The sequence below is a fragment of the Protomyctophum bolini genome, assembly GCF_963924005.1.
Source record: "Protomyctophum bolini genome assembly, chromosome: 5".
NCBI classification, from domain to species: domain Eukaryota; kingdom Metazoa; phylum Chordata; class Actinopteri; order Myctophiformes; family Myctophidae; genus Protomyctophum; species Protomyctophum bolini.
Window position 1 is genome coordinate 29,468,298 of NC_137866.1, and position 15,000 is coordinate 29,483,297.

Here is a 15,000-nt window from a genome sequence, read left to right on the forward strand (position 1 = left end):
CATAAAGACCCCCAGGAAAGTTTTCTGAATCTTAACATATATTTTTTTGCAAAAAGTGTCCATTTTAAGCCCGACACACACCGGCTGCGTCCCCCGCGCGGCGCCGCGCGGCGCACACAGCCGCCTCCATTATTTTCAATGAAGCCGCGACGCGCCGCCCGGCGCGCCGATAGAACACAGTTCTATTTTCCAGGCGCCGCGCAGCAACGCGCCGCGCCGCAGACGGTCGCAGCCGGTGTGTGGTGAGCTTAACTCGTTTTGGGGAAAAATAACTCTTAGTCTTGCCGCCAAGAGTCACAAATGGTGGTCCGTGGCTTGAATGACGAATACATAATGGTCCTTGAAATGAAGTGGGTTGAAACCCACTGCTGTAGGAGGTTAAGACACATACTGAAGTATAAAGGCTGCCTATGGTGAAAACTATCACATAGAAACATGTGCTGCAATCCTTCACACACACACACACACACACACACACACACACACACACACACACACACACACACACACACACACACACACACACGGGAGCATGACATGTTGTTGCCACAGGCAGTGTTTTCTGCTTTTATTGCTCTGGAATGTTGCTGTTCCCTGGAACTTCGGGATGGGTGGGACTGTGTGTGTGTGTGTGTGTGTGTGTGTGTGTGTGTGTGTGTGTGTGTGTGTGTGTGTGTGTGTGTGTGTGTGTGTGTGTGTGTGTGTGTGTGTGTGTGTGTGTGTGTGTGTGTGTGTGTGTGTGTGTGTGTGTGTGTGTGTGTGTGTGTGTGCTGACGGGGGGTGTGGCCACATGCGTCATTCCGTGGTTCCACAGCTCATTTCCTCATCTCTGTCTATCTTTTCCTTTCTCTGTTTTTCCTCCTCTCCTCTCCTCTCCTCTCCTCTCCTCTCCTCTCCTCTCCTCTCCTCTCCTCTCAGTTAATTAGGGGGGTCCCCCCCCCCTATAATGATTAGGGGGGGTTCACCCTCTTTGCTACAAGCTCTGACCCCTGTGATTGCCCCCCAAGGCTGTGTGTGTGTGTGTGTTCGTTCTGGTTCAATCACTGAGGAATAGCAGACTTAACGCACGAGCACACACACACAAGGTCAGGATGCTCATTTCGGTCCGCTATGTGCATGTTGATTGGTACGTGCACTGTGACATCATGAAGGAACGTCTGTCTGTAATGTCTCTAAACCTCCACTAGGGGCACAACAGTTAATGGAAACAATCAATTGAATTGATTATTAAAATACATTTTTAAACATCTACTATAGCGATGGAATGTATTGATGTTGGTATACATTAGGAAAGATAACAGGCAAACGTTGATCAAAATAACAATTCTTCTACATTCTCTAATTGTGTAGACTTCTGTTAAGGCAGTCTGTAGGACACATACTCACATACTAGTGGAGAAGAGATCCAGTAGAACTAAATGTCAGGGAGGGACTAGTGGAGAAGAGATCCAGTAGAACTAAATGTCAGGGAGGGACTAGTGGAGAAGAGATCCAGTAGAACTAAATGTCAGGGAGGGACTAGTGGAGAAGAGATCCAGTAGAACTAAAAGACACGTAATTTTATGTTTGGTTGCACTCTGAAAATAGCAGATCTACAAGCTCACAATGCATCGCAGCAGAGCACATGCAACCAATAGCCGTGCAATTCCAGCCATCAGATTCGTCACACTGGGTGGCAAACTGCTAAAGCTGGATGCGTGGCCTCAACCCCTTGGATTTATTTCTGACAGCGTGTGTCTCTTCCTGCTGTAAATGTGCTCCTTGGCCCCGCTGTGCAGTGAGACTCCGTTTCAACAGTGACACCTAGTGTCCAGTTACTGCACAGCAGATGGTCTGCTCAGCGCAGTCCACAACTAATGTAGTGCTAGTAATATATTGCTGCTACGAAAACTCTAACCTGTTTTATGTGTGTGTGTGTGTGTGTGTGTGTGTGTGTGTGTGTGTGTGTGTGTGTGTGTGTGTGTGTGTGTGTGTGTGTGTGTGTGTGTGTGTGTGTGTGTGTGTGTGTGTGTGTGTGTGTCCACAGCTCCTGGGCTTTGTATACGCCTGTTACGTCGTGAGCGCCATCACTGAGGAAGAGGACAGCTGTGAGTTGCTTAACCACACGGCACACACACCAACGCTCACGCACAAACGCACGCACACACACACACACACACACACACACACACACACACACACACACACACACACACACACACACACACAGGCTCCTCTGCACAGATGAGGTGAAACAGGCAGCATGGTAGCACCACAGCAGGACAGAGTAACACCCCCTCCCCCACACCTGCTGATCTCTCTCTCTCTTAGCTCTCTCTCTCTCTCTCTGTGCATGAAGGTGAGGCACTGTCAGTCTATGCATTGCACGCCATGAAAGCATCGAGGTGGACTGAGTGTTTTGGCCCAGGCTCCTCCCCAAAAGGCTGCTGGCGGTGCCCGGTTGACAAACGGTGGGCTGACCTCCAGTGGAGGATAGTACACGAACAGACACAAGGCACACATTGATCCTGAACACGGGGAGGGCTGTCTTTTCTTTACCCAGACACCATTTTTCATTTGTTTGATCAATGTCCCAGGCTGTTGGGGGATGGCTAATAGGGTTGGGGGACGATTATACAACTCAACCTTTACTTTTTGTGCCAAAGTATTGAGAAAGCTATACACACACTGGTACACTTTCTGTCGGCAACGGCAACGGGTGGATGGGTGGGTGGGTGGATGGGTGGATGTGTGGATGGATGGATGGGTGGGTGGATGGATGGATGTACCAGATGAGATGAAAGAGTTAGAAAGCAGACAGAATGAAACCAGAGAGACAGACAGACAGACAGACAGACAGCGCTGATGAATGGCCCAGCTGCGGCGCTGCGTTGACCTCACTGGCTCTCTGGGGTCAGGGGTCACACAGAGGGTTGGCCAATCAGGTGGCCGGGAAACGTTAGGTCTGAAGTGATGACCTCTCTCTCTCTCTCTCTCCTGGTATGCACACAGACAGTTCAAATTCATGGTGGACATTTAACTCCAGAGAGGGTACAAATGGACCCTGACCGGTCCATTTGGTTAGTTAATGTAGGTGAATGTGGTACTTCTTTGTTGAAGGAAGTCAGTGTTAAATGGCTATATATTGTGACAGGAATCATAGAGTGTTTGTTCTGCCTCTCCAGCTCTTTGGTAAACAGAAAATAAATGGTGGGGTCGAATCAGAATCATACAGGATACAATAGAATTACACTCGGAATCATACAGGATTTAAAAAATGTAATTCACTACTTGACACTGATTTACTACGACACTCAATGGATATGAAGCATAAACTGACGTTAGCCTCCGTTAGCTTCCGCCGCTAGCATCTATAGACCTCTCATTGTAGTAACCATTGGACATATAAAGGTGGACGCCCTTTCCGGCTCTGGAGCGCATGTTCTCTAACCTGACGCTGCCAGATCCAAAAAGCTTGCTACACAAATTTGTTTCACAGCTTATTTGGAATTGGGATCTCGGGAGCCAATTCGATGACGGGGCTGTTCCTTTTTTTCAAGATGATGATTGGATGGGGCCGTCTGTCTATCACCGTGTGGGCGTGCAAACACAACCAATCATATTGACGTGTCTGTATAGCTTCACATCCGGTTTCGCACATATCCCGCCCTTAGCTCACGCTGATTGGTTCGGTACGAAGCAGATATTGGACTCAGCTCAACTCCGTCAGAGATCCCAGATGAGTGTTGTGTTGGGGAATATGTTTCCCCAATACCGCCCTCATCTGGCAGCGTCAGGTTACATGTTCTCAAGGGAGGGCAAAGTTCTCCCGTGATTCCTTGCGAAGCCCCGCGGAAGCATGAGCGTTCGTCACAGAGTGCACTTTCAGGTCTGATAAGTCCCGGAGAAGATCCGCTGTGATTGGCCAGTAGTCACTTGAGTGGCAGCGTGACGTAACGTGCCTTCCACACTTCCGGCGTATACTTCTTCCCCCAGTGTAAATTCTTCCGCTGGCCTAGAGGGCTGGGCAGTAATGTGTTAAAGTTGGGCCAGAACTGTGTTTCAAACTTCAGGGAGACTGACCGCTCCGCTAGGCTGCGTGTCCACATGCTTAATGCTTTGGTTTCAAACGCAGGCAGACCTGACCGCTCCGCTAGGCTGCATGTCCACATGCTAATGCTTTGGTTTCAAACTCAGGCAGACCCGCTCCGCTGCGGTGGCTCTCACAACAGTGGACGATGTTGTGTCATGGATGGGCACGCACGCACGCACGCACACACGCACACACACACACACACACACACACACACACACACACACACACACACACACACACACACACACACCACCTGTATGTGATGATAGCAGGCTTAAAGCTGTCTCTCTGTGGAGGTTGCTCTGATGTGACTGTACTGCTCTCTCTCTCTCTCTCTCTCTCTCTCTCTCTCTCTCTCTAAGGATGAAGAAGTAGAGGCTTCAGTCACGCTTGTCGATCCCCCTGTTTTTTGGCAGACATTTTATGCAAATATATTTTATTTGCCATATACCAGTGCATCCATATTCATATTTGAGCCACGGACCACTGATGAGATTTAGCCTCTCAGACCCAAAACTAAACAATATTTTGGTACCATTGTATTGATGTTGGTACCATTAGGAGAGATAACAGGCAAAAGTCGATCAAAAGTCCGCTGCCCCCCCCAGGTTGGCAGAGGAAGTGTAGCGCCCAGGATTACATTAGATAATTGGCACTGGGTGAAAAGAAAACTGGGTTACAAAATCGTGGGATAAAAATTTAGAAAAAAGAAAAAAAAACACAATTCTTCTACATTCTCTTAATTGTGTAGACTTCTTTCAGATGCGTAACGATAATTTAACTCTTGTGAGTATTTTACGCTAGTCTCAATAGTTACAGACAGACGCAAAGCAGGTCAGTGCACGACGACATTTACTTCAAAACGCTGACGACACACTCATTCTCGACCCACTCATGTGGGAATGTGTGCGTGCGTGCGTTAGGATATGAGTGGTCAAATGTCCAATCTGAACCCTCCCATAATTTTCAAACGTGTTTGATGATATTTATATGGAATTATGGATCATACTCGAGGTCTGCAACGGGAACGGGAGCCAGTGGGACCCAACATAAATGTTGGCGGCGTGGACGGTATTTATAAATACCTGCAGGCGGGGACGGTCGGTCAAGATAAAATCAGCAGGACCCCGTGATTCCTGCATCCTCCCGGAATTAACCAGATACAGAGCTTATTTACACTTTAGCAAAATATGAATGTCTGATGAGAACGAATAATTTCCTGTCTGCGCTGGGCATGGAGTCACTCTCTCCAGAACAGATATCTTCAGGCACGCTCCCAAAGCTGCTGCACCTGTCAATCATTAGTAGCCTAATCAGTCACTCTGTGAGAAGTGTGTGTTTTACCGACGGAGCGAGGAGGAGTTTATTTTCCCCATGATGGACATTGTCGCTTCTATACCCCTTTTTGCTTTTGCCTGCATGTGTGCGTCACTCATGTAAAGGCAGTCTGTGGGACACATACTCAAAAGACAATTCATAAACAATGAATAATGAGGCAGCACAAAATGTCAGAGTTATAGAGTATAAGGATTTTACTCGAGTAAGGAGACAAGACTTACATGACGTGTTCATGTATGGAAAACCCAGCCTGGCTCCGCCGAACAGCACCAGACTGTAACTTGTAACTTGGAGTATTATATATGTTTATCCCTAAATTTCCACGACACTCAGCAATAACGTGAAACGGAACACAAACAAAGATGAGTAGGCTACAATTTGTTTCTCTCTCTCTCGACATGAGGTCGTTTATTTATTCCCGGGAATTCCCGCCGGAGCCCGGGAAAAAGGTCTGCAAATTCCCGGGAAATAAAATGAGCCAAATCCGGGAAAATGTTAAACCCTAACGTGAGTGCATGTTTTAAAAGAGCATGGTGGTCACATGCCAGTAAGATTTCAGCAGCTGTGAGCGGTTAGCCTCAAACGACCAACCAGCCAGCCCACCTGATCTCTCTCTCTCAAAGGGAAGTATTTCATAATCAATCACCCCTAAGTATAATCCCTCGAGGGTAATACACCATCTTGTGGAGGGAACAGAGGACTGGGGGGGACGGGGGGACGCGGGGTTGGGGGGGTCAGGTCGACATAAGACAAAACTAATTGACTCTTCCCTCTGAGTGTGTTTCCTCTCTCCACTTTGTTCTGGGCTGACCTCTGAAGGAACGTCCGTCCGTTTGTTCTCTAGCGGCACGGGACAGTTGGCAGCTTTACTGTGTTTGTTTAAGGGAGGGGGGGGGGACTGGGGGGACGATTGGCGTCCCCTACTCCAACGAAGGGGGGACGGGACGATTGGCGTCCCCTACTCCAACGAAGGGGGGGGGGGGACTGGGGGGACGGCTGCCCTCCCCTACTCCAACGAACGCGCAACAAAGCTCGTGTTTTTTGTTTTTGTTTTTCAAACAATAGCGGGCAGGAAGGCAAGTGCTGGCGAGACATCAAGTGCTGGTTTGAAAGGATTTGAGCCAGAGTCAAAGTTATAGCGTTTTCTTTTTTTTTTTTTTTTAGATTTGTGATTTTCCTTTGGCACACACATAGCCACTGTCTTTGGGCATGACTGTATTGTTAAAAATCGGGAGGTTCATTTAAGCTTTGCTAGAGGCTACACATGTAACAAAAATAGACGTATAGGCAGGCCTGCACACAGGCGGTGCACCAGTGCGCATGCATCATCAAAATTCATTATGCGCTGTCAATCAAACGCCGGGAAGCGCTTCTGCGTACCAACAGCTGGGTCCCAGAATGATTATTATGGCCGGAATATTAGTAAATTCTGTGGCGAGAGCATTTCCCACCGACTGCCACTCAGAGTGGCCACTGGCCAAATGGCCAATGCACAAGTGCACTGGCCATTGTGGCCAATCACAGCGCATCCTTACTCAAACGAGGGCGGATTCCATGCTGCTCGCAGCTGAGAGGAGGAGGGCGGTTGACAGGAGGACAGGAGTTTACCTGACACAAATGGTTCGGCTTCTCCGTTTCAGATGTGGAGCAAACAGTCCCCGGTGTAAAAGTTGTAAAAGAGGATGCTTTGTATGCTTTGCACTCTTCCCATTCGCCGTTGTGCTTGTGTTTGTTTTCCGGGTGCTGGAGCAGCTGGTTGCTCGTGTGCGATGCCGTCTCAAACAGCCTAGGAGCGGCCACCGACTTTTTACGGGTAACAGGTTTTAGACTATAGTTCCGACATAGTGGAGTGGGAAGAGTGCAAAGCATTGCGGACTGGCACTGCTGTGCACCACATGAAGCTTATCAACACCGTGTCCCAACATACTGTCCCTTATTATCGTAAAGTCGGGTAGTGTACACTGTTTATTTTTGCACCGAGGAGCCATGTGTGTCTGACTGACTGTACAAGAGACCATTATCATGAACATATTATCACAGAGGAGGGAGAGAGAGAGAGAGAGGAGCCTGTGTCACTTCAAATGAGTGTGGAAATGAGACTGCAGAAGTGTGTGCACCCACCCACGCGCACGCACGCTGCAAGGGCTGATTACAATAACAAAAGAGCGAGCGGAGGAAGGGAAGTGTCGTAACGGCTTTTCAGCCGCGGAGCGGGATCAGAGAAAATCTGCTGAATAATTACATCCAGTGAAAAGCTGCCATGTCGTGTTGTTTCCCTTGTTTTCCGCACAGATTTGTCTTGGCCTCGGCTTGCAAGACTTAAAAACAATGGGTGTTTTAAGAGCAGGCCTTCATGGGCTCACTGTACCAGGTTAGTTTAGCGAGAAGCACAGCCAGGACGGGAGGGTTTTACCACACCTGTTCATCTCACTGTGTTGATTACTCCAATCTGTTTCTTACCAAAACGCAGCATGCTATTTGTGGTCTACTTGTGCTCCATTTGGTTCCATTTGTCAGAGTTGTGTTCATTTACAAAAGAACAAAGTTAGAATAATTATGCATCATGGAGAAAAAAGTGCTGCTGTACTGTACTTGTGCTGTAGTACTGTACTGTACTGTAGTACAAGCCCTCCTCCCTGGCCTGCCTGCGTGCTAGGATGCGCAACAGTGACACTTGGTGGTGAAAAATGTTATTTCCATGCTCAGACAAGCACACACACACACACACGCACGCACGCACGCACGCACACACACACACACGCACGCACGCACGCACGCACGCACGCACGCACGCACGCACGCACGCACGCACGCACGCACGCACGCACGCGCACACACACACACACACACACACACACACACACACACACACACACACACACACACACACACACACACACACACACACACACAAAGCCCAAACGTAACATAAACTACCACAAACGACCACTGTCTTTGTGATAGGCGGTCATATCTCTCTGTGTCGAGTGCTACTAGGGCTGAGGTGGAGTCTGAAAAGCTGAGTCTTCTTCAAATTACGTCGTAAAGCGTAGGAGTGAGTCTGCAGTTCTGTAACGAAACAATAGGCAGACAAATTGACAGTCTAAGGATAATGAGAGGGTCCGTGCGTAGAGTACTGTATTCTCTGACCGTGCACAAAGAAAGCAGCTCTAGTTTGGGGCAGCCTCACTCGCCAGAATTGCCTCATGCCGCCGACCCATGGGCCGACCGGACGACCCATGAGCCACCGGGTCGGCCGGTCGGCCCATGGGCCGGTAAATTCACTTCGCCGTCCCTCTAGAGGCAGCCTAGCAACAAGGCAGCCAATCACCTTTTTGAGACATTTTTACCGCATGCTGGTGTCACAAATGCATTGAGAAAATCCACAAATGCAGTGGGAACAATTGACACACAGTTGATGATTTACAAATTATATTTTTTGATAAATGTGCCTGCAAGTATAAATTATTTTTTACAAATTGTCATATATTTGTAAAAATCATAACACATGTATTTAAATGCCAACTTACAAGTTACACGTTTTTTGTGGATACTAGGACAATACATTTGTAAAAAAAATATCATAAAAAAGTTGTTTCAAAATGATTCAACAGGAAAAAGGAATGCCAAATGAAGATTTACAATTCACACGCAGAATTGAGGATTTACAAATGTTTTCATTCACTACGAAGACGCTCTGACGCATTTTTGAAACCTGCTCCACACTCGATTCAAACTCCTGCCGCTCCGCTCCCCATTCCACTCCACTCACATGCTCTGTGTCGCACTGAAGTGGTGAAAATAGCATGCAGAGCTTCAAGCGCTGTGAGCTTGTAGGTTGGATATTTTGGGGTGATCTGGTGGACGGTTTCTTTGTGTTTTGTGTCTGGTGGCAGTCATGGCTGCAAACAGACACAGAAAGTTATATATTGGAACATCATACTCTAACTGGGTCTCATTATTGATCACAAGAATAAATCAAAAGATGCTTAATTTGGTGCAGGAACCAAACAAGAAGCATTTGTTTAATAATGCTTTCACTGTAAAATACAGCAGAGCATTGTGGACTGTGCTCAAGTGATCTGTGGTTTATGAATCGGCGCCAGTGAGTCATTTTATTCTATTCAATCTTTAGCGGACTGATGTAGTTTCAGTTGTGCTTGGTAGTCATGGCTCTCAGTTCAAACTGATCCAGACCGTACTGAATAACTGTTAAGACTGAGGTTAGGGTTATTGATCTATGTGGACGGTTAAGACTGAGGTTAGGGTTAGCGACCTACGTGACCGGTTAAAACGGAGGTTAGGGATAGATAATTTGTTCATTTATATAGCGCCATTATCCAAGGCACATTACAGAGATTGTGCATTACATTCACCCATGCACACACATTCACACACCAATGCCGGAGGAAACCATGCAAGGCACCAACCTGCACATCGGGAGCAATTAGGGGTTCAGAGTCTTGCTCAAGGACACTTCGTCACTAACTCTGGGGTAACCCGGTTCGAACCACTGCTGCCCCGCGAAAGGGATATTATTAGTTCGGAATTATGGAAGGTCGGAATATTGAGAGTTCGGAATAATGACATGAAACCGAGAGAAACACACACAGCCTCGCCTCACATCACCTCCGCTCCATTCCATCCGCATACATTCCATCCACTCACGTCAAAGCATTCCTTACACCATTTAATCCACACATTTGTTTTGTTCAGTTGTTGTTCTTGTTTGTTGTCCTTTTAAGTTTTTCATTAATGTTGTTTGTTAATTTTGTGTTTCATTTCCTTCATAATTATTTTGTGTTTGATTCCATTTGTTTTATTTTTCAGTTGATTTCATTGGTGGATTTGACCCATTCCCACTCTACCATGTCAATGAGAAACCATCTCATCTTCTCTTAAAGCCCATGTACCAGTAAGTAATGTGACACCATCTTAACATTACTCTAATAGACTCTCAGGTGTTTTGTATGTGTCTATGGAGTTAACATTACTCTAATAGACGCCCAGGTGTTTTGTATTCGTCTATGGAGTTAACATTATTCTAATAGACCCCCAGGTGTGGTTAGAATATTCAAATATGTCTTCCCTGTCGAAATACGAAATACACCACAACAGCTGTGGGCGTGGCTTAACTTCAGGTGGATGGTGCTATGGTGAAAACCAGGCATACCTAGGGCGCGTTCGGAAATACCGCACCGGAACGCACTCGCCTATTAGTTTGCATTGCACAGTGCGCTATTTCTGAACGCGCCCCCTAATTAACTGGTGGGTGTGGCCACATTAAAACATAATTTTAACACTTTCTGCACACTTTTTAGAAAAACATATATATATTTCTTTTTCACTGTTTTGTTTATTCAAGATTCAGGGTATACAGTAAATTAAATGACAGCATATGTGACACACCCATGTGAAACATATCAAAGATAACAAAATGTTGAGTCCATACACAAAATATTGTGGTAGCATAAAATAAAAATAAGAAAATAAAATAAAAAGTTGCATAGTCCTATGCTAACATGGAAACGACACTGATACAAACCACATAACCTGAATCAAGTTTTAAAACAAAAACAAGACAAACGTACGACAAGACAAGACAACATGGCATGGTCATTAGTCACCCTTCCAAAACATAATGGACGTGGCAGTGCATCCACACATGGCTCCTAATAATAAATATACTGAACAACCCAGCTAGAAAAACATATTTAATAAATATTCTCTGCTGGTTGTGTTAGTAGGTGGATCTGACCACCCAAGGTTCTCCGATCAAAGAGGCGGTTTGTGACACCAAAGTATATTTCGACAATAGCAGGTTTATTTCTCCATGAAACCGTGGTTTCTACAGACAGAGCAAACAAAGGAATACATTAGCAACTAGTATTCAAACAGGAAAGTACCATACGAATGACAATATAATATGACACGTAAAAGAAATATACCTCAGAACAACATACTGTATGTCAACAGAATGGATGGATTGGTATAAACAGGTAGCCTACAAATTAGCACACACTGGGCATTTGACACTAGTGACTAGAACATCTGAACCAATTGGGTTATGGCAAAATAGTCAACATCAACATGTTGTATACAAACAATATATTAAAGTCAATACAGTACAGGGGAACAAAGGCTTAGGTTTGTCATGCAGGACACTGCTGTAGAGAAGTGAGTGGTGTTGTGGTGTACTCAGTGGTCCTCATTCACCAAAAAGAAATACGCCACAGTGTAACGGTGGCGTAAACAGAAATCGTATTTATCCGTCCGATCAAGCTACGTTGAGAGGACGTGTTATTCAGAGAAGCTGGTGTAATCACTTCATTTGTGCGGATCGCTGAGTGTATCCTTTCCGCATTTTCCCAAGCGATTCGCCTGGTGTCGCCTGGTTAGTTGGAACATCCACGCCCATTCTACACCATATAAGGCAACAGGAAATCTCGAAATACGTCATCACAGAGGATTCCCAAACTTTAAATTATATACAACAGCGCGATGAGCTTGTAGAGCAGTTAATTTTGACAGGAGGGTCTCTGCACTGACAGATCTACAAGCAAACAGCGCGAGTTATATGTATATAATTATAAACGAAGCTTGCCAACTTGGAACGCATTGCTTCACTCCTTGTTGTCAGAACGTTAATAAGTTAACTGATGTTATAATTACTTTCACATAATGAGAAAGAAGTTAATTTGTACTGTTACGTTACGTACGACAATGATAAAAGCCCTTACTGATGAATGCACTGCAGGGTTATAAAAAAAAGAAAGAACAATTGCACACTCGCCTGCAGAAGTAAAGAGATATCCGATACTTTTTTAAATCAGAGCTGCATTGATTCATGCGTGGAATAGATTAATATCATCTCACTGTCATCTGCAGACATGTCTGCTGCCATGTGGAGAATAGATTTGTTCTGATCATGGACACATAGGCATAGCCATAGGCTATAGCTATTTAAATGTTCAACCATATACGGCGGGTAGCCTATCCTCTTTGGCAGATCCTCTTTGTACCCGAGATGATTGACACAGGGGTGACCCGGGTGAAAAATGTTTTTTTTTAAAGATCCTCTTTGTCAGCCTAAGTGCAGGTTCATTGCATGATGTCGTCATATTAAAATGATTCGCGGGACATTTGTCACCAAACTTGATTGATCTCATGATGAGGTCAATGTAGTAGCCTGCAGCCTACAGTTGCCCATATTATAATGAATTAAGGTGAGCTGGCTTACTATACTGTCCGAATTGCACGTGCTGATGCAATAATGTGGCGGCATTACTACACTAAACAACGTTGGATTCGTACAGTGCAGAATGCAGATAAGTGTATGTTATTATTATAATTGTGAGTTTGTTTTTTAACATGCAGCGCTGCACTGCGAGTAGAAAGCTGTCAAGTGAGAAGCGCAATCGCGCATGCTAGAAATATCCTAATAAATAAATAAAAAGGTGTCGGGCTTGCAGGGGCAGTTTCTGTATGGGACTCTAGGCTAACTTGCCTAGAATGCATGCATTTAGGCATACAAGTGCACTCGGCTTTTATATATCATATATCATTTTTTTATGTGCTGACCAATGTTGGGGGGACATGCCTACATATTTTATCTGAGATTTGGGAACTATTTATTGATTCAGCATGAAGACTAAAGCCTTCTGAATAAATCCGTAGATTCCTCCGCCACCTAAAGACGTCCCGTAGGATTTTGCGGAGTTTCCGACCAACCAACGTGAGCTTCAAGTTCACGGCCATTTCCATGAATTCCAAATTAATGTGGGAATCCACATAAACGCTCACGTTACGTAACGTTATGAGCGTAAACGCCGTTGTGAATGAGGACCAGTGAGAGCAGGTTCTGCATGTGGCCTGTGTGAAGGCTGGAGACTGAGTGGGGGCTGTGGAGTGAGTGATGGCTTATATAGGGCACACCTAAACTGTGATTGGTCAATGAGTTGAGTGGTGATTGTGGAAAGCACCTGTGTGATTGTGGGTGCAGGGTATGGGAAATGTCCACCAGAGGCTGCCATTCTGACAGCATGGATATAATTCACAACAATCTTCCTACTAGTATAATCATAGTACCTGATGATCATGGGGATATCTTAACTTTAATAACCCTGTAAGACCCGGATATATTTCTACTTGCAAAAAATAGATTTCAATCTTACTACTACTTTGTACTTGTAAGAGCCATTATGACCTAATGTTTTCCTGATTGACAATGTCACTGCAGCTTGGTCAATGTCAAAGCCAGCCCAGGTATTTAACCAGGCTCCTGATCAGGCACAGGTGTTGCCAGTGGCAGACGGCAGAGGCTAACAGTTTTCCACTGGGCTGGTCGCCTGTGTTTGTTACAGTTTCTTTCTTATTATTTTATCTGTATGTTATATAGGAAAATGACTGCAGAAAATAAAGCAAAGTTAAACTCAACGGACATGTTTTGGAGATCAGTTTGTACTGTCACACGTAAGATCTTCCACCTGGCCGTCGGCAACCAGTAGTGCCATTAAGTATAGGACTTTAGGCACTATATTAAGTACTACTAGGACTTATTAGAGGAAATTATGTAAAGAAATATATAAATAATAAAATAAAATAATTATTTACATTTGGGGGATATATTTCACAATAATAAATAAAACATGTTCTACACATTCTAATGATCACAAAATATATATATATTACAGGCATTTGAATTACTTTTAACAAAGTTAAAGGTCAAAGGTCATAGGTTAAAATTGTCCAGAGATTTTGAAGTGTCTGCCTCTGTGGGGGGGTATTTATATGCAAATATCATGACCAATGGCATTGCAAGACTAAACAATGAACAACAATAATGATGTTTATGTGAAAAAAGAACAGGATTTTTTTTGTGTTGACGAAAAGCATCGTTGGGGCTTACAGGGTTTTAAAGCACTTGTACCAGGAAGTAATGACACCGTCTCACCTGCTCGTACTTTCCATTCTGTCGGGACATTACCTCCAACGGCTCAGGTATATACTTGGCAACACTCTGCACGGCGACTCGCTCGTCGGTGCCTCTCTTGGACACATTCACACACCGATGGCGGAAGACACCTGCATGCAAGGCACCGACCTGCACATCGGGAGCAATTAGGCGTTCAGAGTAGGGATGCACGATTAATCGGTGGGAATCGGCCATAAAAATGCCATATATCGGTATCGGAACGCTCTCAAAATAATACAGATTATAATCGGTTTTCACCAACAAAAAATAAACTCATTCAGTAGTCATTCAGTTATGAAAACAGACACTTGGAAAAGAGTATATGCTATTTATATATCGATTGAATACTTTTACCCAAAACAGACTTTGGGCCAAGCTCCTATTGGGCTGATAGGATTGTTTTTATTGTGATTCTCTGTATAAGATCAGATCGGACATAATCGGTATCGGCTCGAACCGGGAACCTTACGGTTCCCATCCGGCCGCTCCATAGAGCGCCGCTGTCCCGCCCCCGACGAACAGCCCCAAAGAGAAGTTCCGGACTGAGGTGGAATCTTGGCTGGAACAGGCCAGCACACATTAACCCCGGGGGGGTCCTGGGCATGTATTTTAT

General features: G+C 45.2%; 1 protein-coding gene across 1 annotated transcript in view; it reads left to right on the forward strand.

The window, feature by feature from the left end:
• The window catches only part of nkain4 (sodium/potassium transporting ATPase interacting 4), a 53,356-nt gene that overhangs the window by 36,143 nt on the left and 2,213 nt on the right, over positions 1-15,000 (forward strand). Inside the window, exons 5-6 of the mRNA XM_080764397.1 lie at positions 2,027-2,087; positions 10,244-10,328. Of these exons, the coding sequence (XP_080620523.1) occupies positions 2,027-2,087; positions 10,244-10,328 (146 nt within the window). The remainder of the gene's footprint in view (positions 1-2,026; positions 2,088-10,243; positions 10,329-15,000) is intronic.